This window comes from Dermochelys coriacea, chromosome 14 (genome assembly GCF_009764565.3).
Source record: "Dermochelys coriacea isolate rDerCor1 chromosome 14, rDerCor1.pri.v4, whole genome shotgun sequence".
NCBI classification, from domain to species: Eukaryota; Metazoa; Chordata; order Testudines; family Dermochelyidae; genus Dermochelys; species Dermochelys coriacea.
Genome location: NC_050081.1, coordinates 25,389,205 through 25,413,920, shown reverse-complemented (window position 1 = coordinate 25,413,920; position 24,716 = coordinate 25,389,205). Strand labels below are relative to the sequence as shown.

The 24,716-nt window shown below is 44.1% G+C and overlaps 1 protein-coding gene across 5 annotated transcripts in view; it reads left to right on the top strand.

Moving 5' to 3' along the window:
• DNAH9 (dynein axonemal heavy chain 9) overlaps nt 1-24,716 on the top strand; it is a 402,978-nt gene that overhangs the window by 306,795 nt on the left and 71,467 nt on the right. For all 5 annotated transcript variants that reach the window (XM_038371718.2, XM_043496454.1, XM_038371730.2 and 2 more), the window contains one exon: nt 2,356-2,478. In XM_038371718.2, the coding sequence (XP_038227646.1) occupies nt 2,356-2,478 (123 nt within the window). The remainder of the gene's footprint in view (nt 1-2,355; nt 2,479-24,716) is intronic.

The following is a 24,716-nucleotide window of genomic DNA, read 5'->3' as shown; positions in this document are numbered from 1 at the left end:
AAAAATACTTCAAAAACAGACTCCAACAAGAGATTGCTGAATTTGAATTAATTTGCAAACTAGACACCATTAACTTAGGCTTGAATAAAGACTGGGAGTGGATGGGTCATTACACAAAATAAAACTATTTCCCCATGTTTATTCCCTCCCCCCCCATTCCTCACACGTTCTTGTCAACTGCTGGAAGTGGCCCACCTTGATTATCACTACAAAAGGTTTTTTTCTCTCCTGCTGGTAATAGCTCACCTTACCTGATCACTCTCATTACAGTGTGTATGGTAACACCCATTGTTTCATGTTCTCTGTGTATATAAAATCTCCCCACTGTATTTTCCACTGAATGCATCCGATGAAGTGAGCTGTAGCTCATGAAAGCTTATGCTCTAATAAATTTGTTAGTCTCTAAGGTGCCAAACGTCCTCCTTTTCTTTTCACTCCAGTGAGTAATATTATCCTTGTCCATATTCTATAACAAAAACATTACACTATAAAAAGCCTAGGCACTAAAAAGTATAGACATTACCAGGAAAAGTGATTTATATAAATATTCCATTACTCTTTAAGTCGGTACACCTTGTTAGTAAAATTACTGGCATGTAAAACGTTACCTTCTACATTACATAAAAAGCCTTAACTCTGATCCACAACACATACATACTCTTTCGGGAAATATACACCTAACTTTGTTAGGTAACATATACAAATAGCACATGTTGAGTTGGTAAGTAGATATTATCTGTTGAAAATATTGAATGGGTTTACTTCAGGCGATGAAATCTCTGCACTTAACAGTAAGTGGAGTGAGTTGGTGATAAGAGGCTCGTTATTTTTATCTATGTCAAAATAAGGTAATTCCCACTTCAGCTGGAAAACTCACCCATCCCTTTAATTGTAGAAACGTTAACATGACTCCATGATACTGCCAAAGCTATTGCTCCAGAGGTTGATAGTCAGGTGTTAAATAAAATAAAAAATAAATAAAAAATGAGGAAAAAAATGAGGTTGATAGTCAGGTGTTAAATAAAATAAAAAATAAATAAAAAATGAGGAAAAGTCACCAATCATCCCCTGACAACATGAGAACAATAATAATGGGTGCATGTCGCAGATATGGGGATTGGTCCTGCTTTGAGCAGGGGGTTGGACTAGTTGACCTCCTGAGGTCCCTTCCAACCCAGATATTCTATGATTCTATGACCATCTCCAGCCCACAGCTGCTGCAGACACCACTCTCAGGAAATGTGAGCTATTCACACAGATTCCACAGGCTCTCACAACACTCTGAATGCCTCTCTCATATCACTAAGTGATCCCATGTGGGCAAAATGGTTAGAGCTGGCCAAAACTGGCACATTGCAGTGACATAATCTGTGTGAAAAATCGTGCAAAATTTTTGGCCAATTCCTTTCGTGTGATTTTGTGCTCACCCGCTCTCCCTCCCCACACACACACACACACACACACACACACACACACACACACACACACACACACACACACACACACACACACACACACACACACACACACACACACACACACACACACACACACACACACCAACCCAGGTTTAAGTTTTCATGGTATTTTGGAGAACTGAAAATTCTTTGCGGTGGAACATGTGAAAACCCAACAAATCACTTTGAGATGATTTGGGTTGGATGCCAGTTTACTGACTGTACATTGTTAAAGTTCTGGATTTAGTTTAGGATGATTCTTGTGTACCAAATGTATTAGCTCTTGGAAAAAAGAAGGGCAAATGCTTTAATTTCTTTAATGGAATAAGGATACTTGCATGTGGTTGTTTTGTTTATGTAACGGTTGCTCACTGTACCTCATTGTCCCTAAGGTCATGCATTTTAAGTCTAGAAGGAATCATTGTGTTTATGTATATAACCGTTTAACCTCCTGCATAGCACAGACCATAGAACCTTGCCTTGAAATTTTTGCATCAAGCCCATAACTTCTATTTGATCTACAGAATATCTTTGAGAAAGATCCCAGTCTTGACTTAGACTGCAAGTGATGGAGAACCAACCACACCCCTAAGGCTTCCTCATGCCATGAGGGATTCCCAGCTGCTCTCTGTTGCCCCTTTGGATCTGGTCCACAGCCCCATGCAAGTCCTGTTTTAGAACCTTAGCACTGTTGGGTCAGTGGACTCCATGTGTTTGTTCCAGCTCCTCAGTTTTCTACTCCACATCTCTGTGATGTATATTTTGCCAGCCCCATTTGGCATTTTAGTCACACATTCTGGCAAGTGATGACTCTTACAATGAATGTTCTAATCTGTTCTGCTGCACTCCAGGAATCCGTATAGGAGTGCTAAGGTACATCATTTGTTGGACATTGCAGATACTTCTGATGAATAATGAAATTAACATGGTGGAGCTGGACTTCCTGTTTCGATATCCAGCACAGCCAGGAGTCACGAGTCCAGTGGAGTTCCTGTCTAATCGCTCATGGGGTGGCATCAAGGTAACTGTTTAACTTAAAATAAATGTCATCAATATCTCGTATCGATATCTGAGTCAAAGTCCAGTGAAGTAAATGGGAGTCTTCTTGATAATTCAGTAGGCTTTGGATCAATCCCTCTAGCAGTCAATAGATGGAACACAGTCCAGAGCTAGCACAAAGTGTTGCTATAGGAAAGCAGTTTTCTCTGGTGGTGAGAGCAATGGGTTCTATTCCTCACTATGCCACTGGCTCCCTGCATGACCTTGGGCAAGTCACTTTCCCTCTCCATGCATCAGCTTCCTCCTCTGTAACCCCTCAGCAGATGCTGAGCGGTTACAGTTTGCAAAGCACTTTGGGACCTTTGGTGCCTAGGTGCTATGCATGGTCAAGATGATATGGGCAATTTAAGGCTGAGACAAGTATCTGAGGCTGTGGTGCAGACACTACTGCAGGAGGCTGTAGCTCTGACAATACCAGCTGATATGACCTTAGCAAGGCTTGTGCACAGGGACATAATGGAATGGTCTAAGAGCTGCTGCAGTGGGGGGAGGGAGGGTGAAGGAGTGACCCTTCTGGCCTGCCTGACTGCTTGCCAGCCAACCAGCATGGAATGTACTTCCTGGTTCAGCAGAGTGCTTAAACATATGCCTAACTTCAAGCATATGACTAGTAGACTGACGTCAGTGGGTGAGTCCTCTGCTTACAGTTACACATATGGTTAAGTATCTTGCGGAATCGGGAGCCATATCTGTAGTTGTATTGCTGCTGATGACCAATCTCTGGTAACTGCTGTGATCTAGGAATGTGATGAAGGTGTTTGTTTATGGTACTTTATGACACATCTCTACTGATGCCCATGCAGCTGTTAGTTTAAAGCGTTCTGGAGCATGGCCACTGAGCTTTCTGCACTGCAGTGGGTTCTAGACCTGATATCTCAGCTATTAATAACCCCTAATTTCTGTGCTGGGGTGAGGTCTTACAATGTAATGTGGGAACCACTGCTTCTGAGATCAAACGTTCTTATGAACCAGGACAGACTCAAACTAGACTGTGGTTAAAAAACAGAGAGCCCTGCTACCATCTTGATTACCCCCCCTCCCCCATTTTTCATTTTTGGGAGACCATTGGCTCAAAGCTTCAAGATGCAAAGGGACCATGGGCTCATGAACCAGGGCAGCTAATACACCCCATTCCCCTCATTGTTAATACAGAAGATGGGCACCCAGGGACTTCTGGTCTCAGCGTGAACTTGGCCACAGGCTGAGACCTGTCATATCCATAGGCTGTACCTCTATATTAAAGATGCAGGTGGCTGAAATCTGCTCCATTTTACACATGCATTGAACTCTTTGCAAGTTGTCAGTGTTGTCCTCACTGCTCTAAGTTTTAACTGGCAGTGCTATGTAAAATGTTGTTGGAACTTTGAGGCCAAACTAGCCCTGCTCATTCTTGCAGAGATGTTGCATAATAATGAATGAATTTTTTAAAAATAAACACACGTCGTCTGTTCTTCCATAGTTCAGTGAGGTGTTTTACATGTTCAGACAGCAGCATTTTATTTTTGACCTTTTAAAAACAAATTCAATGACTATTTAAGGTTAGTGCACAATAAAAACAGGTGTTTCTGAGCATAGCAAATTCACCCTTTTGTAACAAAATGTTACATTTTGTAAATATCTCGCTAAAAAAATCTTTGTTCAGCTCATGAGCTCTTTGTTACCAAATACTATTAAATAGCCATTAGATTGTCCTCTGTGATCATTGTTTGCAGTATTGATTCTACTACAAATTATATGCACGATGTGAACTTTATTAGTGTTTATGTTCCGTTACTGTGTGAGGATTTATTAGCTTTTGAGGTTTTGGCAATTGTGGTTACTTGAGGAACAGTTCTCGTACAACCATTTTGTCACAGTCTGCTATAATTAGGTTAATTAGTCATGGTTTCCAAACAGCTTATTAGTAGGCTAAACTTTCCTTTCCTTTTATCAGGAAGATTAATGCTGTAATAAATTGTTTCTTCAATAAAGTTTGAATAAAGTATATTTCAGATTCATATTTCAAATTCTAAATAGAATTTAGGCTTCTATTTCATTTTTTATGGGAACATTGAAAAGTTACTATGCTTAATGCTGCAGTTGCCAGAGGTTTCAGGCTAAGATAGTTGTGCCAAAGGATATCTGACTTTAATATTTGAGGCCTATTTTGGGCAGGCATAGTGACTTTGAAGAAAATTTTATTAACATGTTGGGGGACTTGGTATACAAACAGCCATGTCAGAATTAACTATTATCATTACTTTATTACTAATGCATGCATAGTAATCATTCTGTACAGTTCTATAGCCCATTCCATCCAGTGATCTCAGACAATCATGATTTCATCTTCACAGCTCCCTGTGAACTCGTCCAAGGTTTCACAGACCCATGGACAGAACTCAGGAGGCTTGGGTCCCTGTTGCCCTCTTTAACCATTGAGCCAACTGGCACTGTACAAAATGGCAGCAGTCTAGGGTTATGCACAGCCCTGTGCACTGTAATACTCAGGTTCCTCATTGCAACATTAAATTAAACAGACTCCTACTTGATTCTGTTTTTGGAGTGCTTTGTAGAGGATCATCCCCATATTTCTTCCCTCCCATCACTGATTTCAATGGAGGAGGGCTGAATGAGAGTCCTTTCCAAACTCATCAACACCACTTCTTGGAGGCCAGAGGTCAAGATCACTTCATGCAGATTTGATGTACTCCCAGCCCATCAGACACCATTCAAAATGTAGTCTAATTGCCCATCTGTTCCCCAGGTACTTCACACAGCCAAAATCTACTGTTCACAATTCTACTTGGAAAAGAGATGTAAAAATAGCACCAGGAGGGTCAGTGGTCATTGTTTCTCATTGATTCTAGAGCAAGTTAGCTTAGTTTTTATTATAAACATGTTTTTTTTTCTAATTGCACATGTTTCAGACTTAGCCTGGGATCCGAGAGTCAAACTGAGCACTTTCCTTCTCAAGCATCCTTCTGAGCACTTTCCTTCTCAAAGATGCGTGAGAAGGAAAGTGCCGCGAATACATTGGGCTGTTAATACAAAAGACCTGTGCCGCTAATACACTGAGATGTCCAGTTCCTACATTGCTTATGGTTGCTCACTAGTTGTGGTACTCCTTCCCAAGCAATGCCAGTTCATTCAGTACCTTCTGTTACTGTCTTCTGCCAGTTGCTCTTTGGCCTTCCTTGCTCTCTCTTTCCTCACTTTGGTACCCAATTCAATGCTTGCTTAGCATGTCTCCCATCTTCCATATGGTGGAACTTTAATTTGGTGTGGAGAGCTCTGACCAGATGTTGTTCATCCTTCCAAAAATGGTGTTTCTTCTCCTAATCTCATACAAATATCTTTGTCAGAGTCACCTTCCAATGTCATCACATTCCCCTGGTAGCAGAACTCATCTACCTGTTTGATTTCTTTTCTATCCATGTGCAACTTTGCATCTGTTGTCCACTTTCCTACCTACATAATCTTAGTTTTCTCTGCATTTACTTTCAATCCAGTTTTTGTTGCTTCCTTTTCTACCTCTGATGTAAGGGCAATCATTCCATTCCATGTCATATTTAGTAAAGCAATGTCTTTGGCAAAGTCAAGGTCATGTAACTCATTTTGGCTAACATGTTTTACCCTGTCCACTACGTCTTTTGTTGCCAGCTAATGCACAGATAAAAAAAACCACTCAGGCCTGTATCTGATCTTAGTGCTCATGTACTTCCATCATATAAACTCCTTATTACGTTGGTCAGTGTATCTGGTGTCCCATAGTTTCTAGCCATATTACACAGGGTCTCTGTGTAGACATGGTTGAATACTTTCTTAAAGTTGATTAAGATAGATTTTTGATGATCTGTCACAGTGAATATCTGTTCACAACATGATCTACCTGGATAGAACCCAACCTGTTGTTCTCATAATATTTCATTCGCTAACTTCTTCATGCTGTTCAGCATAACAGTAGTGAATACTTTTCCTGTGACTGATAACATTGCAATACTTGTCCAGTTCCTGCACTGAGTAAAATCACCCTTTTTTGGGCAATGCCTTAATGATACCATCTTTCCATTCTTGATGAACATGTTCTACTTGAATTCTGTCAACCCCAGGAGCTTTCTCCTGTTTGAGGCCTTTTATGGCTTGTAGTGAGGCAGAGTAGCCACCCTCCAGTATGGAGGAGGTTAACTCCTCTTGGTGGGCACAGCTAACCCCATCCCATCCCCCTCACAGGAAGTGCAGAGGCAGGGCAGGAAATATAAGAACAGGGCCCTGCAGCTCAGTTGGGGCTGGACTAGGGAAGGAGGCAGATGTCATTCCCAGGGAGCTGAGCCCTTAGCCGAACCTACGATTGACAGTGGAGAGAACAGGCAAACCATTGGCTCAGGAGACAGAAGACGCTGGGGAAGACTCCAGGAAGGGCTGCCTGTCTGTGAGACTGAGAGCCAAGTCTCAGTGGTGACAGAGCAGTGCCAACAGCAGCTGGTAGGAAATAGCCTAGGGAAGCAAGACATTGGTCCAATTGTGCTGCCAAGACATGAATCAGCAGCCACATGATTCCATGCTGACCCTGTGGCAGGATTGCCCATCGCTTCTATGGCCCTGGTCTGGGTCTCAGTGGAGTAGGGTGGACCCAGGTCTCCCTAACCTTGATTCCTGCCCCACATGTGGTGCTGGCTGTGCATTCACCTTAGGCCAGAAGGCCTGAACCATAGACTGTTGCTGTTTGCCCTGGCCTGGAGTCTGAGGGCTATAGACTGGTTAAGTGCTTAGCCCATGCCCAGGGGGCGAGACCGGGAGGCCGATGCTACCGGCTGACTGGAGGTGTGTCAGATCCTCCTGTGAGAGACCTGAACTGCTATTAGGCCAACTTGCACAATTGCAGGTCAAGACCCCACCCAATGAATTTATGTGCCAACTTCTTGATGCCACTGGAAAGGGGTGCTGTCACCCTGAGAGGGAAGAGGGTTACATGGCTGCTTTAATTTCATCAGGTGTTACTGGTTCCTCTTCTATTTCTAACTTAGCATTGGCATTTCTTTCAAATCTGTCCATGATCATTGGCTCTGGACAGTTTAATATAGAATGGAAATGTTCTTTCCATGATCTGACTTGTTCTTCATGCATTTTCAACATTTGTCCATGAGATTGCCTGATGGGTATCATCTGCATTAGTTTGGTTCTTTCTTAATGGTCCTTCGTTATTCTATAGAGTTTTTTGAAGTCTCTTCTCTGTGCTGCTTCTTTTGCCTCTGCAGCCTTCTCCTGAACCCAGGCATTTTTATCTTACCTATATCTCTTCTTTATCTCTTTGTCATTTTTCCTGTATCTTGCATCCACCTGTAAGAGTTCTGCCTGTGTCTGGCACTGTTCCTTTTTTGCCTTCAGAGCTAGCAGCTCCTCAGTTGCTACCTATTTTCCAGATGTAATCAATGCATCTTTCTTCCACCCTCTTTAGTGGCCCACTTCCTTCTCTGCTGTCTCAGCTACTGTCTTCTTCCACTTTTTCCTCCCACTTTTCTTCCCACTTCCACTTCTTTCATGTAGGTAAAACCTTCCTGCAACAGAAACTGTTCAGTTAAGTTAAACCAAAACTTGAGGACTGTAGATGCAGAGGGAGCTCAAAACCTAACAATGACAGATCTCAGCAAAAGCCAAATGGATGCTAAGATCTTGAGACATTGAATCCTGATAACTAAATTGTAACAAGAGCAGGCATATGCAACATACATACTTTAATATGTAACCTGGCACAGTTTACATGAGAAATGAAAAAAATACTATCTGAATATACTTAGCGTTGGTGAGACGAGATGGGTAGGGAGTGGCAAGATGGTGTCAGATGATGCTATGTTCTTATACTCAGGAGGAGGAATGCATGAAAGAAGTGTAGGAATTATGCAGGATAACATCACATTGAAGACCGTGCTGTTTTGGAAGCCAGTTAACAACAAAATAACAATAGTCAAGCTGCAAACAAATGCAGCAGGTGACATTGAAAAGGACACATTCTGCAAGCAGATGCAGCAAATATTGACTCATGTGCCTAAACATGACATCAAGTTGATGATAGGTGTGCAACAACTCCATTGTCTGGGAAGGAGTTATGGGTACAGCAGTGGAAGACATCTGAACTGATAATGGCGAATGGCTCTTGAATCTCTGTGACACAAACATAGGTGACAGTCTGTTCCAAACAAGAGGATACAGAAGCCCACATGGAAATCACCAGACAATGTGACTGTCAACCAAATAGACAATGTGTGTATCTCAGAGATGGCACCTACTTTGAGGGATGTCAGAGCCAGCAGAGGAGCAGATGTTGGCTCAGATAATTATCTTTAGTGGCCACATTACAACTTAAACTAAAAAAAGATCATAATGATGAACAAAAAGAGTCTTATAACAGTAAAGGAGTTCAGTGACAAAGAAATGCAGATCAGACTCCAGATTGCCCTTAGCAACCTTTAGTGTGTTTTGCAGGACCAGGATGATGAAGTTCTCAGGCATCAGAACTGGTAATAAAAGTGCTTCCGTCATAATCCAAATGGTCACATGCCCTGAAGCCCAGTCTGGGCCTGGATCAAGAAGAAAGGGGATTGGAATCTGAGTGCAGAGTTTATTAGAAATATCTTTGTTTGCATGGCTCTGTAGTTAGCTTTAAATATGAATCATCAGGCAAGAAACTTTATTAAGAAGGAGTTAAGAGGCAATGCTAATCTTTCTGCATAAAACATCCTTTTGAAATAATAGGTGGATCTGTCTGACTTGGATGAAATAAGGGAAAATGGGGCAAAATCAGTCTTGTGGTGAAAAGAAGCTAGCTATAACAGGGTTAAAAAAACTAGATAAGTTCATGGAGAGTAGGTCCTTCAATGGCTGTTAGCCAGGATGGGCAGGGATGGTGTCCCTAGCCTCTGTTTGCAAGAAACTGGGAATAAGCGACAGGGGATGGATCACCTGATTATTTGTTCTGTTCATTCCCTCTGGGGCACCTGGCATTGGCCACTGTCGAAAGACAGGCTACTGGGCTAGATGGACCTTTGGTCTGATCTAGTATGGCCATACTTATGTTCTTCAATTGAATTATAGAGAGATTAATATTTCTCCACAACAGCCAAATCATAGGAAAGCTCTGATGCACTGTTAATATGGCTTCTTACAATTCAGATTATTCTATGGCTTAAGATAAAAATGTATAAATGTCCTTCATTTTCATGGTGCAGTGGATCCAAATCAGCTCCTTTTAGAATAACTTGATTGTAGGTCACAAACCAGAGCCACTCAGGGTATGTATATACTGTAGTAAGAGATGTGATTGCAGTATGTGCATATCTCAGCTAATTTTGTTCCAGCTAACTTGAGTAACAATAGCAGTGAAGCCACCACAGCACGGGCAGCAGTAGGGTACAAGCCAGCCAGGACCCTGAGTATGTACTCTAGGGCTAGCCTGTGCTGTGGTACCTTCACTGTTACTGTTGTTTGAGCTAGCAGATCAAAGCTAGCTCAGGTATGTCTACACGTGCTGCACTCATGTCTCTAATTGCAGTGTAGACATATGCTCAGACTGGGGCAGGGTCGTGGAAATTGGCCTCTGTGTGCCCAAGGTAGAGAAATCCCACCTGTGCTGTGTCCACTGCTGCTCCTCCTCAGGTTTTCTGATGGTGGGACGGGACAGCTTTAAGTGCTGCCTTGGTCTTCCTGGGTGAAGGTTTTGAATTAGCTCATGCTCCAGCTGCCACAACACCCATTTTGCTCCCATCTCAATTCTTCCTTCTCCCTGTCATTGTCATCCCCTGATGGACTCTTTGCCATACCACCCTCTGCTAGGGCTGCAATAAATGTTGTCTGACTCTGACCCCTCCTCTTTTAACCCTTTCTTCACCTATGCGATCCTGTGCCTGATGACTCTACCCAGGCATTTTTGGTCTTCTTTATGTAGCTGCCCATTTTCCACGTCTGATTTCTTTTGTGATATTTTCTGTAGCCTCTATTCCATACTGAATGCAAATGCATCCCATAGGATAAGTAAAACGTATTATAATAAGTAAGAATACACCTGGCCAACTAGGATTCTTTTTCATCTCAATCACTCCCATCATCTCTTTCTGAAAAGGAAGAATTTTCATTATGTAGATATGAAAAAAGAACTGAAAGGACATAGTTTAATAAATGTGATATCAAATAAGAAGCTCTAAATACTGAATTCAGCTTTCGAGGAGAACAGCAGTAGACAAAGTAGCATATTAACTCCATATTTATAATTTTGCAAAATGCAGATGATAAGCTTGTGCATGTGGCTTATGAGATAAAATACTGAATCATATATTTTGCATTTAATAAAACTGCTTTCTTGACAAAGGAACTGAAGACTCTCTTTTGCTTCTCCCTCCGAGTACTTTTTAGTCACTTACATTATCCATTCTTCGCAAACATTCATTTTGACACAAACTGCTGCATATATATAATGCACATTGTGTTCTTTGAACATCGCCAGGGTCTTTTGATCAAGTGGCTCAGATATAAAAGGCTTACAGCTCATTGGCTACATTGTATGGTCAAAATATTAATGACAGAATATCATAGTCTTAATTAAATCCGTTCCATTTACTCCATTCTAAATATGTAATTGTATTTTTTGGAATATCTTTGATAGAATACTGTAAAGCCCAGTGGCTGAGGCAGGCTAAGGGGCAGTCCAGAGCAGTGGTCAGGTGTGCATGGGTGGTCCAGTAGCCGGGTGGTCAATTAGTATCAGATGTGTCCAGTGCAATTATCAGAGTTCTCACAGGGGTCACTAGCCAGAAGATCCAATCCAAGGGGCCAGGTCAGTGAGTTAGGAATGTGAGGTCAGGTGAGGCAGCCAGGCAAGGCGGTGTAGGCAACTTCCTCTTCCTGTAGGGGTCTTTGTATAGTCCATATATCCAATGCGAATGATGTCTGTGCAGCCAAGCGGGGGTCTGGAGTGTGGCTGCTGTCGGACCGTAAGCCTTTAGCACTAAGGCTGTCGATGAGAGGCAGTGTCTCAATGTGCCTCTGTGGCATGGAGGCTATCCAGAGACACAGCAAGCCTGGGTTCAATACTGGGATCCTCACATCACCCCCATTCCCTTGGGGTGACCTTGGGGGTTCCAAAGGACTGGAGTTATCCAGGTGGAAGGCTCCAATCTTTTCAGGAGTGTGCATATAATGGTTTTGTTCCCAGAACTGCACCGGTGGCCTGTACCTTTCCCACTCAACAGGTAACATATCTTCCCTCTTCATATATGGAAGTCTAGGATCTCTTGGACGAAGTACTACTGTCATCTAGGAGGTTGTATGCAGTGTTGTTGTAGCTGTGTTGGTCCCAAGATATTAGAGAGATGGGGTGGGTGAGGTAACAGCTTTAGTGGTGCTGTATATCTCGTAAGACATCATTGATTAGATGCTGAAAGATCACGGGTATGTTAATAAGTCTGAAATGCATTACCAAGTATTTAAAGGGGCCATACCAAGCAGATTCTGACTAGATTGTAAACCCCTCTGATATCTAACTTGGTGAATACACAGGCTGCTCCTACCTGGCCCAGGAGCTCTGGGATCAGGGTAGCGGGTATTGATTCCATATGGTGATTTTATTTCGGTAGTCCACACGTTGTCTTAAGGAGCCATCTTTCTTTTTCAAAAGTGGACAGGGGCCTTGGCTGGGGACATAGAATACAAGAAAAACCTTTCTCCAGATTCTCATGGATGTAGCCCTTAAGGCCAGCTAATTTGGTTTCTGACATGGAATATATTCGGCTGAATGGAATCTTGGCATCAGACTGCAGGCAGTTGGATTCCTGGTGTGGGGGTAGTGTGTCTGCATTTTGTTTTGTGAATACATCTGAAAACTCTTGGTATTTTGAGGGGAGTGTGATGGCTGACCCTAAGAGCAAGGAAGCCCACTCTGTTGCCTAAGCAACTCCCCCTGTTTCCAAAGCCTGAACAAGGTGTCCAGCCTGAGGTTCCAGTGGCTCGAGCTTGAAAGTCAGGAGGTAGTTGTCTCAGCAAAACTTGTAATGAAATACCACAGTGTTCTGACGCCAAGAGATATGAGGGTCATGTTTTGCCAACCATGGGATTCTTGAGTATCCAAGGGAAGGGTGGGGACCAGATCAGGTTAAACTGAAGGAGCTGATGGTGCTCCCCAGCCATCACCTCCAGAACTATACTTTCTTGACTGATGGGGCCAGAGGCAAGCAGTGATCCATCATCCATCTCAACTAAATCAGGAACAGTCTTAGGCTGTATTGGTAGGCCAGGTATGTGAGGCATGGTAGCGCCCATGAAGTTATTGCCAGCCCGAGAGTCAATCATGGCCTTCTTGGTGGGATGTACCTGTCCAGAATTCTGGAGCTGTACAGTGGTAGGTGTGGGATATTTTCAAGATGTCAGGCCAGGTACCTGGAATAGATTGCTGGAGGAAGCTTTGTGGAGTTTTCCCGGTGTTGCCCAGGTTTGACCCCCTTAACAAGACTGGGCATGGTCATTTCCCAGAATCATGCAGTTCAGGGACTTGTTAGGACAGACAGACACCACGTGGCTTGTGCCAGCACAATAAAAATATAAGTTCACATGCGGTTGGCATTCCCGTTTGGAAGGGTCCAGTCAGGCCTATGTTGTATTCACCTGCGTGGGGGAGGGAGCCTTTTACAAGGGATGTGGGCAGTGCCTGGATGTGGGATGGAATCCATTTCCTCTCATGTCACTGCTCACTAAATCAGGTGTTGCTTCGGAGGCACAGCTCATTAAATGCATCTTGATCCGCAGGAGGCTCCATGCAGGCAAGCTTGTCTTTTATTTCCTCAATGAGACCAAGATGAAATTGGTGTAGCTGGGCTGGCTCATTCCAAGACATATCCATCACAGAGTTTTGTTAAAAGTACCGTGGGTTTGGGTCCTGAAGGTCAGTGTAGGCCGTGGGGCCTCAAAAGACCTTCCCACTTGTAGTTCTGTGATCTGTTCCCTCAGAGTGCAGTTTTCCACCCAAAACTGATCCACTGTGGCCTGAAAGGCTTGGTTTTCCACATATAGGCAAGTGTTCTACTCCTGGAGGCTAAGCGTACCCTGGGGCTTCTGTGGATTCCATGCCTAGAAGGAGACCAAACTCATCTGAGCAAACTGTAATGCCTGGTGGCCAAGGTGGGCCAGAGGGCAGTCCAGAGCAGTAGTCAAGTGTCTGCAGATAGTCTGTTAACCAGGAGGCCAGTTGGTATCAGAGGAATTCAGGGTCGGAGCAACACTCAGAGTTCTTGCAGGGGTCAGTAGCTGGAAGATCCAATCCAAGGGGCTGAGTCAGTGGATTAGGGAGGCAAGATGAAAAGTCAGGTCAGGCAACGCAGCAAGACAAGATGGTCTAGGCAGCAACCAGTGGGAACAGCGTGTTTCTCAGACAGCTTCCACTTCTTGTTGGAGTCTTTGTATAGTTCAGGTAACCTGTGAGAATGCTGTCTGTCTGGCCAATCAGGGGTTTGGGGGTATAGCAGCTGCGGGCCTTTTGCATTAAGGTTTTGTTCTGTGTTGGTCAGGATGTTAGAGTAGGGGCCCAGACAGAGACAGATGCATCTGGGAGGTGAATGCCTGGCAGCAAGGATGGTGTCGCCAGGAGAGCTTTGGCTTCCTTGACCATGGGATGCTGTTCCAGGAAGAAGACTGCTAAGCAGATACGGGGTCCACCTATTAAGGAAGGCGAAGAGCATATTTGGATACTGTGGGAGGGTTGACAAGGTCCAGAGGCCCCCTGCTGGAGGCCTCATGGCCCTGCCTCACCCCGCCCCAAAATAAAAGCAGTGAAATGTCCTCCAGGCAGCTTACAGGGGCTGCAGAGGAGTAGCCAATAAAAGAGGCTGCTGGAGAAACCAATCAGGAGCCAGAAAGGCCCTATATAAGACAAGCAGCAGAGCTCGGAGTTTGAGGAGTGAAGACCGAATGACTGGCTGGAAGAGCAGCAGGACCATGGACAGCTCACTGCAGACAGGACTGAAGCCCAGGGAAGGCTGCTGAAGACCTATTGCCTGGCTGTCGGGAAGAGTAGCAGGACCGTGGAAAGGTCAGTGTGGGCTGACTGAAGCCCAGGGGGATTGAGCACAGGACCTGGCAAGGCCAGCAAGGGTGCCAAGTTGTGCCCCACTGGTCTGGTTGAGAACTGAGCCCAGGGAGGCCAGCTGAAAAACCACCAGCTCCGGGTACTGAAATGGGCCCTGGCTGGTTGGCTGAAGAAGGGAGTTCCTCTGGGAGAAGCCTTAGAGCTATGGCCCCATACCAGGGCCATGAGAAGAACTTGGACTGTGTACCCCGGAATGAGGGACAGTGTGTGCAGCTCGGCTGCAAGGCTGAGCTGCTGAAGATCTGCCAAAAGAACATTGGCTGGGGGGCGCAGCACTCGATGTATGACCAAAAAACAAAAATAGGCTCACACCCAACCAAGAAAAAGGGGACCACCCATGAGAGGTGGGTGCCACACTGTGAAAAAGAACTGTGTATACAGACATTGTCGGCCAGAGAAAGGGGGCGCTAGCAAGAGTTCGGGTGCTGACCCAGTTACAGACACAGACTGGTTAACTTAGTGAGGAGGGCTTTAAACTAGGTTCAATGGGGGCAGGTAACAAAAGCCCATAGGTAAGTCAAAAACATGGAGACCTGGGAGAAGGGTCGGAATCTGGGGGGAGCATGGGCTGTTATAGCAGGGATAAGGGAAAGACCAAAGAAAACATGGCGGGGGGGGGAAATCATTTCAGTATCTTAGATGTCTGTATACTAATGCGAGAAGTATGGGGAATAAGCAGGAAAAACTTGAAATGCTAGTTACTAAACACAACTATGACATAGTTAACATCACAAAAACTTGGTGGGATAATACACCTGACTGGAATATTGTTATAGAAGGGTACAGTTTGCTCAGGAGGGAAAGGTAGGGAGGAGGTGTTGCCTTATATATCAAAGATGTGTATACATTCGGAATGAGGTTAAGCTGGAAAGAGGAGACAGACTTGTTGAAAGTCTCTGGTAAGGATAAGAGGGGTAAAAAAAAACAAGGGTGATGTCATAATAAGAGTCTACTACAGATCACCTAATTAGAAGAAGAGGTGGATGAGGCTTTTTTTTTAAAGAACTAACAAAATCTACCAAAGCACAGGACTTGGTGGTGATGAGGAACTTCAGTTACCCCGAGTTTGTTGGGACAATAACACTGCAGGGCACAGATTATCCAACAAGTTCTTGGAATGTATTGGAGACAATTTTCTTTATTTCAGAAGGTGGAAAAAAGCGACTAAGGGAGAGGCTGTTCTAGATTTGATTTGGACAAATAGGAAAGAACTGGTTGAGAATATGGGAGTGGAAGGCAGCTTGGGTGAAAGTGATCATGAAATGATAGAGTTCATGATTCTAAGGAATGGTAGGAGGGAAAACAGCAAGATAAAGACAACGGATTTCAAGAAGGCAAACTTTAGGAAACCCAGGGAGTTGTTAGGTAAGATCTTATGGGAAGCAAGGTTAAGGGGAAAAACAGTTCAAGGGAGTTGGCAGTTTTTCAAAGAACCATTATTAAGGGCACGAGAGCAAATTATCCCACTGCACAGGAAAGATAGGAAGTATGGCAAGATCGGAAGGATGGTCATTGTCTGGCTAACCAGGAAATCATCAGTGATCTGAAACTCAAAGAGTCCTACAAAAAGTGGAAACTAGGTCAAATTACAAAGGATAAATATAAACAAATAAGTATGTAGGGACAAAATTAAAAGGCCAAGGCACAAACTGAGATTAAACTAGCCAGAGATGTAAAGGTAACAAGAAAACATTCTGCAAATACATTAGAAGCAAGAGAAAGACCAAGGACAGGGTAGGCCCATTACTCAATGAGGGGTTGGGGAAACTAGCAGAAAATGTGGAAATGGCATAAGTGCTAAATGACTTTTTTGTTTCAGTTTTCACCAGAAAGGTTAGCAGTGATTGGACGTCTAACTGAATGCCAGTGAAAATGAGGTAGGATCAGAAGCTAAAATAGGGAAAGAATAAGTTAAAAAATTACTTAGGCAAGTTAGATGTCTTCAAGTCACCAGGGCTTAATAAAATACATCCTAGAATACTCAAGGAGCTGACTGAGCAGATATCTGAGCCAGTAGTGATTATCTTAGAAAAGTTATGGAAGACAGAGATTCCAGAGGACTGGAAAAGAGAAAATATAGTGCCAATCTATAAAAAGGGAAATAAGGAGGACCTGGGGAATTACAGACCAGTCAGCTTAACTTCAATACCTGGAAAGATATTGGAGCAAATAATTAAGTAATCAATTTGCAGACACCTAGATGATAATAAGGTGATAAGTAACAGTCAGCATGGATTTGTCAAGAATAAATCATGTCAAACCAACCTGAGAGCTTTTTTCGACAGGATAACAAGTCTTGAGGCTGGGGGTGGGGGTGGGAAGTGGTAGATGTTGTATATCTTTACTTTAGTAAGGCTTTTGATACTGTCTCTCATGACCTCCTCATAAACAAGCTAGAGAAATACAATCTAGGTGGAGCTACTATAAGTTGGATGCATAACTGGTTGGAAAACTGTCCCAACAGAGTAGTTATTAGTGGTTCACATTCAAGCTGGAAGGGCATATTGAGTGTTGTCCCACAGGGATCAGTTTTGGGTCCGGTTCTGTTCAATATCTTCATTAATGATTTAGAAAATTGCGTAGAGAGTACACTTTTAAAGTTTGTAGATGATTCCAAGCTGAGAGGGGTTGCAAGTGAGAGGATAGGATTAAAATTCAAAATGATCTGGACAAACTGGAGAAATGGTCTGAAGTAAATAGGATGCAATTCAGCGCACAAGAGAAAATAAGGACAAATGCAAAGTATTCCACTTAGGAATCAACAATCAGTTCAACACATAAAAATGGGAAATGACTGCCTAGGAAGTAGTACTGCGGAAAGGGATCTGGGGGTCATAGTGGATCACAAGCTAAATAAGACTGAACCGTGTAATTCTGTTGCAAAAAAAGCAAACCTCATTCTGGGATGTATTAGCAGGATGTAAGCAAGTTATGAGAAGCAATTCTTCTGCTCTACTCTGCACTGATATGGTCTCAACTAGAGAATTGTGTCCAGTTCTGGGCATCACCTTTCAGGAAAGATGTGGACTAATTGGAGAAAGACCAGAGGAGAGCAACAAAAATGATGAAAGGTCAAGAAAATATAATCTGAGGGAAGATTGAAAAAAAGGGATTTGTTTAGTCTGGAGAAGAGAAGATTGAGGGGAGACATGATGACAGTTTTCAAGTACATAAAAAGTTGTTACAAGGAGGAGGGAGAAAAATTGTTCTCGTTAACTTCTGACGATAGAACAAGAAACAATGGGCTTAAATTGCAGGAAGGGCGGTTGAGGTTGGACACTAGGAAAAACTTTGCAACTGTCAGGATGGTTAAGCACTGTAATAAATTGCCTAGGGAGGTTGTGGAATCTCCATCATTGGAGATTTTTAAGAGCAGGTTAGACAAACATTTGTCAGGGATGGTCTAGATACTACTTAGTCCTCCCATGAGTGCAGGGGACTGGACTTGATGACCTCTCGAGGACCCAGTGCTATGATTCTGTGATTCTATGGCTGATGGTTCAGTGCACCGTTGTGGCGTAGTGGCCAAGGATGCAATCTAGAGACCCTGTGAACCTGGGTTCAAACTAGTGTCCAGGCAAACACACAGATTACAACTCTCCCATCTTCAGGAACTCTGGTCTGTTTCAAAAGCTGCAGGAAAGGACTTTCTTCCCAGACCAGAAAATAACCGTTGTGGATGTTGAAATGCCTATAGTTATCCTTGGGGACCCAGCCTACCCCTTAATGCCATGGCTCATGAAGCCATACACAGGCAGCCTGGACAGTAGTCAGGAGCTGTTCAGCTGCCGGCTGAGCAAGCGCAGAATGGTGGTAGAATGTGCATTTGGACATTTAAACGCACACTGGCACAGTTTACTGACTCACCTAGACCACAGCGAAACCAATATTCCCATTGTTATTACTGCTTGCTGTGCGCTCCACAATATCTGTGAGAGTAAGGGGGAGATGCTTATTGTGGGGTGGGAGGTTGAGGCAAATCACCTGGCCACTGCGTATATGCAGCCAGACACCAGGGTGGTTAGAAGAGCACAGAAGGGCGTGGTGCGCATCAGAGAAGCTTTGAAAACCAGTTTCATGTCTGGCCAGGCTACGGTGTGAAAGTTCTGTTTGTTTCTCCTTGATGAACCGCCCCCGACTCTTGGTTCACACTACTTCCCTGTAAGCTAACCACCCTCCCCTCCCCCCTTCGATCACTGCTTGCAGAGGCAATAAAGTCATTGTTGCTTCACATTCATGCATTCTTTATTAATTCATCACATAAATAGGGGGATAACTGCCAAGGTAGCCTGGAAGGGGTGGTGGAGGAGGGAAGCACCGGATGGGGTGGTGGAGGAGGGAAGGACAAGGCCACACAACACTTTAAAACTTATTGAATGCCAGCCTTCTGTTGCTTGGGCAATCCTCTGAGGTAGAGTGGCTGGGTGGCCGGAGGCCTCCCCACCGCGTTTTTGGGCGTCTGGGTGAGGAGGCTATGTAACTTGGGGAGGAGGGCGGTTGGTTACACAGGGGCTGTAGCAGCGGTCTGTGCTCCAGCTGCCTTTCCGCAGCTCAGCCATACACTGGAGCATGTTAGTTTGATCCTCCAGCAGCCTCAGCATTGAATCCTGTCTCCTCTCATCACGCTGCCGCCACCTTTCAGCTTCAGCCCGCCACTTACTCTCTTCAGCCCGCCACCTCTCCTCCCAGTCATTTTGTGCTTTCCTGCACTCTGACATTGTCTGCCTCCACACATTCATCTGGGCTCTGTCAGTGTGGGAGGACAGCATGAGGTCAGAGAACATTTCATTGCGAGTGCATTTTTTTCGCCTTCTAATCTTCGCTAGCCTCTGGGAAGGAGAAGATCTTGTGATCCTTGAAACACATGCAGCTGGTGGAGAAAAAAAAGGGACAGTGGTATTTAAAAAGACACATTTTATAGAACAATGGGTACACTCTTTCACGGTAAACCAAGGTTGCATTTTGCCTCCCCCCATTGTGTGGCTAACCCTTCCCCCTCCCCCCACCACGTGGCTAACAGCGGGGAACCTTTCTGTTCAGCCACAGGCAAACAGCCCAGCAGGAGCGGGCACCTCTGAATGTCCCCTTAAGAAAAGCACCCTATTTCAACCAGGTGACCATGAATGATATCACTCTCCTGAGGATAACACAGAGAGATAAAGAATGATGTTTGAACGCCAGCAAACATACGCTGCAATGCTTCGTTCTGCAATGATTCCCGACTAAGTGCTACTGGCCTGGCGTGGTAAAGTATCCTACCATGGTGGACGGAATAAGGCTGCCTTCCCCAGAAACCTTTTGCAAAGGCTTTGGGAGTACATCCAAGAGAGCTTTATGGAGATGTCCCTGGAGGATTTCCGCTCCATCCCCAGACACGTTAACAGACTTTTCCAGTAGCTGTACTGACTGTGAATGCCAGGGCAAATTAATCATTAAACACGCTTGCTTTTAAACCATATATACTATTTAAAAAGGTACACTTACCAGAGTCCCTTCTCTGCCTGGCAGGTCCAGAAGGCAGCCTTGGGTGGGTTTGGGGGGTACTGGCTCCAGGTCCAGGGTGAGAAACAGTTCCTGGCTGTCAGGAAAACCAGTTTCTCTGCTTGCTTGCTGTGAGCTATCTACAACCTCCTCCTCATCATCTTCCTCGTCCCCAAAACCTGCTTCCGTGTTGCCTTCCTCTCCATTGACGGAGTCAAAGCACACAGTTGGGGTAGTGGTGGCTGAACCCCCTAAAATGGCATGCAGCTAATCATAGAAGTGGCATGTTTGGGGCTCTGACCCAGAGTGGCCATTTGCCTCTCTGGTTTTCTGGTAGGCTTGCCTCAGCTCCTTAAGTTTCATGCAGCACTGCTTCGGGTCCCTGTTATGGCCTCTGTCCTTCATGCCCTGGGAGATTTTGACAAATGTTTTGGCATTTCGAAAACTGAAATGGAGTTCTGATAGCATGGATTCCTCTCCCCATACAGCAATCAGATCCCGTATCTCCTGTTTGATCCATGCTGGAGCTTTTTTGCAATTCTGGGACTCCATCATGGTCACCTCTGCTGATGAGCTCTGCACTCACCTGCAGCTTGCCACGCTGGCCAAACAGGAAATGAGGTTCAAAAGTTCGTGGGCCTTTTCCTGTCTACCTGGCCAGTAATTCTGAGTTGAGAGTACTGTCCAGAGCGGTCACAATGGAGCACTCTGGGATAGCTCCCGGAGGCCAATACCATCGAATTGCGTCCACACTACCCCAAATTCGACCCGGCAAGGCCGATTTCAGCGCTAATCCCCTTGTCGGGGGTGGAGTAAAGAAATCGATTTTAAGAGCCCTTTAAGTCGAAAAAAAGGGCTTCGTCGTGTGGACGGGTGCAGGGTTAAATCAATTTAACACTGTTAAATTTGACCTCAACTCCTAGTGTAGACCAGGGCTTAGATTTGGGTCTGCCATGTTAGGGACCTTGCTTTTATTTTGACTTCTACCAGAAATGAGCTAGTAGAGCCCCTCAGTTACTCCATCTGTAAAAGAGAGTGCCTCTTTTATATTTGCCTCATTTGTCAGGTAGGAGAATGAAGCCTTGCTCCACATTCAGAGTTGTGAAGTGCACAAAATGATTAACAGTGGTCAAGAGAAGTGAGACAGGAACTCAGTCTTCTAGCCCAGAGCGTCACCCCTTAGGCCAAAGGATATTTAGATGGGGAAGGAGAAGCAAGTCATTTTGTCTATGTCCCATTCAAATGTTCAGTTCTGTGGAGCTGCTTTAGAAAGATACAAAAGGATTAGGGGGGCTTGTGCACATGCTCAGTGTAATGGTCAGAGATTTTAGGAGCAGACTTCTAACAGGTTCTACTGCGCATGTACAAATGGTGATTTTCTGTAATTTATAACTTGGCCAAATCTGGATGGATTTTCAGAAAAACAGCAAAATTTTTTGCTACCCTCAGCACTACCCCCCAGCCAAGTTGCAAGTTCCTGCTCCAAACCCTTGCAGTGCTAGAGCTGTTCCGAAAAAAAAAAAAGTTGGGAAAATACGTTTACAGTGGCAAAACAACCTAATTTTCCTAGCCTTAACTCAAAAACAGCTCAAACATTTCAGGTTAAATTAAAAAATATATATCTGCCTAAGCATGAAAAATTTCAGATCAACTAATTAAAGTTTGGTAAAGTTCAAAGCAATTGAAAACAGGTTATAACGTGAAGTATTAGGTAACCTTGCAAATAGGGTCCAGTTTACCATCTTCTCAATAAATGGTCTTTTATTCTCTAATCCAATAGAGATTGTTGAAATCACAAAATGAATAGAGAAAGCCCAGTCAGATTCTTTACCTCACCACTGTAGAATATATTGCAACATCTTTATAGAAGCCCTTCCCATTTTGTTGTGAGCATGCCTGTGTGGTACTTGGAATCAGTTCGATATTTTAATCATTATTTGAATTTTGAGTTATACGATAAATATGTTTGTAATTGTAATTGGCTTCATTATTATATAAAGATTAATACAAATGTTAATGAAATTACCTGGCAGGATGAGTATGATCTATTCAGTGGGTTATAGACCCAAAGTCCTTCAGGAAGGGTTACAGATCCACATGATATCCATAAGTGCAGATTCTACAGTATGATCTTCAATTTACATGACAAGTTTGTACTAAGCCATTTAGCAAGACAGCTCCTAATTGGCAATTCACAGGAAAAGGCTCAAGTGCACATGTTATTTTAGCTAAGCTTGGTAATAATTTTGCCAACCAGATCTCTCTGCTTCAGTCTGTGTATGGGGCAGGGGAGGGCAGGTGGAGAGGGAGCTGAGATATTTGGCTTAACACACCCAGCTGGGGCCAAGATTTGTCCCTATTTGGATATCTGCTCTTATAAACATGAAAGACTGGGAGAGCTGCACTTTTAGAAGGACGGCAAACTCTAGAAGGATCAAAAGTTCCATAGAGATTCTGTTTGCAGTCCTTCAGAAGTTAACATATCCCAGGTTCCAGAGCTCTGTGCTATCAGCTCAAGATTGGCATTCATCCCAAGTGTAATTGGGTCACCTGCTATACAAGCTCCCCCTCATGACCTTGGATGGCTCTGTGGTGCCCTGCCTTAATTTCACCTTCTGTTCAGGGCACTTTAGTCACTCCATACAGTTGAAACATTCAAAGCATTCCCCTTGTGGGGTCCAAATTATTAATACTTGCAGTCTTTCAAAATAAAACTCAAACAATAGAGTCTTCACCCCAGTCCCAAGCTGGGAGAAGCCCCTCCTTCTTGACTATCTGTCTTCCTGCTCTCCCAGCAGTAACTCCCCAACCTCCTTGCCTAGAGCTAAGCCTTCTGGTCCTGGAGAGGACCCAAGGTCTTGTCTGCCTTCTTCAACAGCCTCCTTTCTCTTTGTGCCTTTTCTCCTGCTGACGCAGGGCCTTGCAGGAGAACTCACTTTCTGCAGTGTTTGCAGACATCTGCTAACACACACCTTTTCTCTCTAGGCCTCTTCCTTATCTACCTTAGACCTGATTCAGCCACCTGACCCATTTGTCACATGACATCATTCATTGTTATTCATCCTCCCCATTGGGGAGAAGAGCTAAACTTGTCACAAGTGGGTCTGAGGAGCAACTCCCCTTAAGGGGCCAGAACCTTGTGACACCAAAGTATGGACACTGGACAAATAGCAGATTGTATGTTATGGAGGTGGTGGTCACAGCCAGAGTGTTAAGAATGAGCAGTTTTGCTCTTGAAGCAAGAATTCAACTTTTGTTCTATATGAAAAATACAGCATATCCTCAAATATACACTTTCTCCCCCCCACCCACCCCGAAGCAGGGGAAATGGCACAGAATCACCTCACCCACAGGAGTGGCAGGAGGGGACCTCTTCAATACTTACCCCAGCAGCTGGAGTGTAACTGCTTGGGAGGATACATGGGCAGGCATGGGCAAGGTCTGCCACATACAGAGTCCTCTTCAGGGGAGGTGTTGGCAGGGCAGCCGGTCATTTGGGGTGGCACAGTTCTTGCCTTTCTGAGCTATAGTTTCAGGTAGTCTGCAGACTCAGGCAGATACCCCTGAACTGATTACACTCAGGGCATGTTTTTAGGATTTCAGGATTTTCTTTTCAACCATGAGAACTAGTGACTCCCTTTAAAATACAAACCCAGGGTCTGATGTAATCACATGACTCCAGGGAGTGGGGCCTATAATGGCTGTGCCTTAATCCCATTCTGGAGTTGAGGGTAAATTTAAAAGCAATCCAGACATTTAGATGATGGAAATACAAAGTTCACACACACTACCACACCCTTAACTCTGCCCATGAGTGACACCATGCAGTGACCATATGATGGCAACATTGTGGACCCAGGTCAGATGATTTTTTATGGATAATTTTTCATTCTTGACTTTTTTTATTCAATGGAGATATCCATACAAATATACTAACCGCCTCAATCCTGGAGTCCTTACTCCCTAACTCCTTACTCAGGCTTCTCTGGGAGTTTCGTGATGTGGTCCATCACTCCTAGAACACCTACGGCTGGCCAGCTAAAATGGCAGCAGTTGGTAGCCCAGAAAGGGGATGCGCATGAGCTGAAGGAGGTGTTTGTACAGGGTCACATAAATTAATGGTGTTATGCACACTTGAATCCCAATATAGCAGTAATAACTTAGTCAAGGGGAAAAAGTGGTGAAGGCTTTGAAGGAAGATGGGGGCATAAGGTGCAGTGAGCTTGTCAGCCTCTATAAAAGTAACGAGGATGATTAAAATGTACCTCTTGTGTTGAGTGCTGATTGAAGTTTGACAAACGCATCATGTCTTTATTTTTACCTTCATTAGTTTTGTACTCCTGAGCTGAATAATTCACGTAGTGCAGCTAAACAAAAACAACATCTCCAGCAAATGAATAAAACAAAACAAAACTTAGTCTGGGAAGATGGAAAATAATCTATCATTCTCTAATCCATCTAGTTAACATTATTCAAATGGAATAGTTCATTTGCCAATTTGTCAGCTTCCAGCATGACCTAATTTATCAATCTCAATTGGACATAGGCATGGCTTTACCATCCTCTGTGAAGCGGTGTATCATGGGCTCTGAGGATGCTGGCTTTCCTGAGGAGCC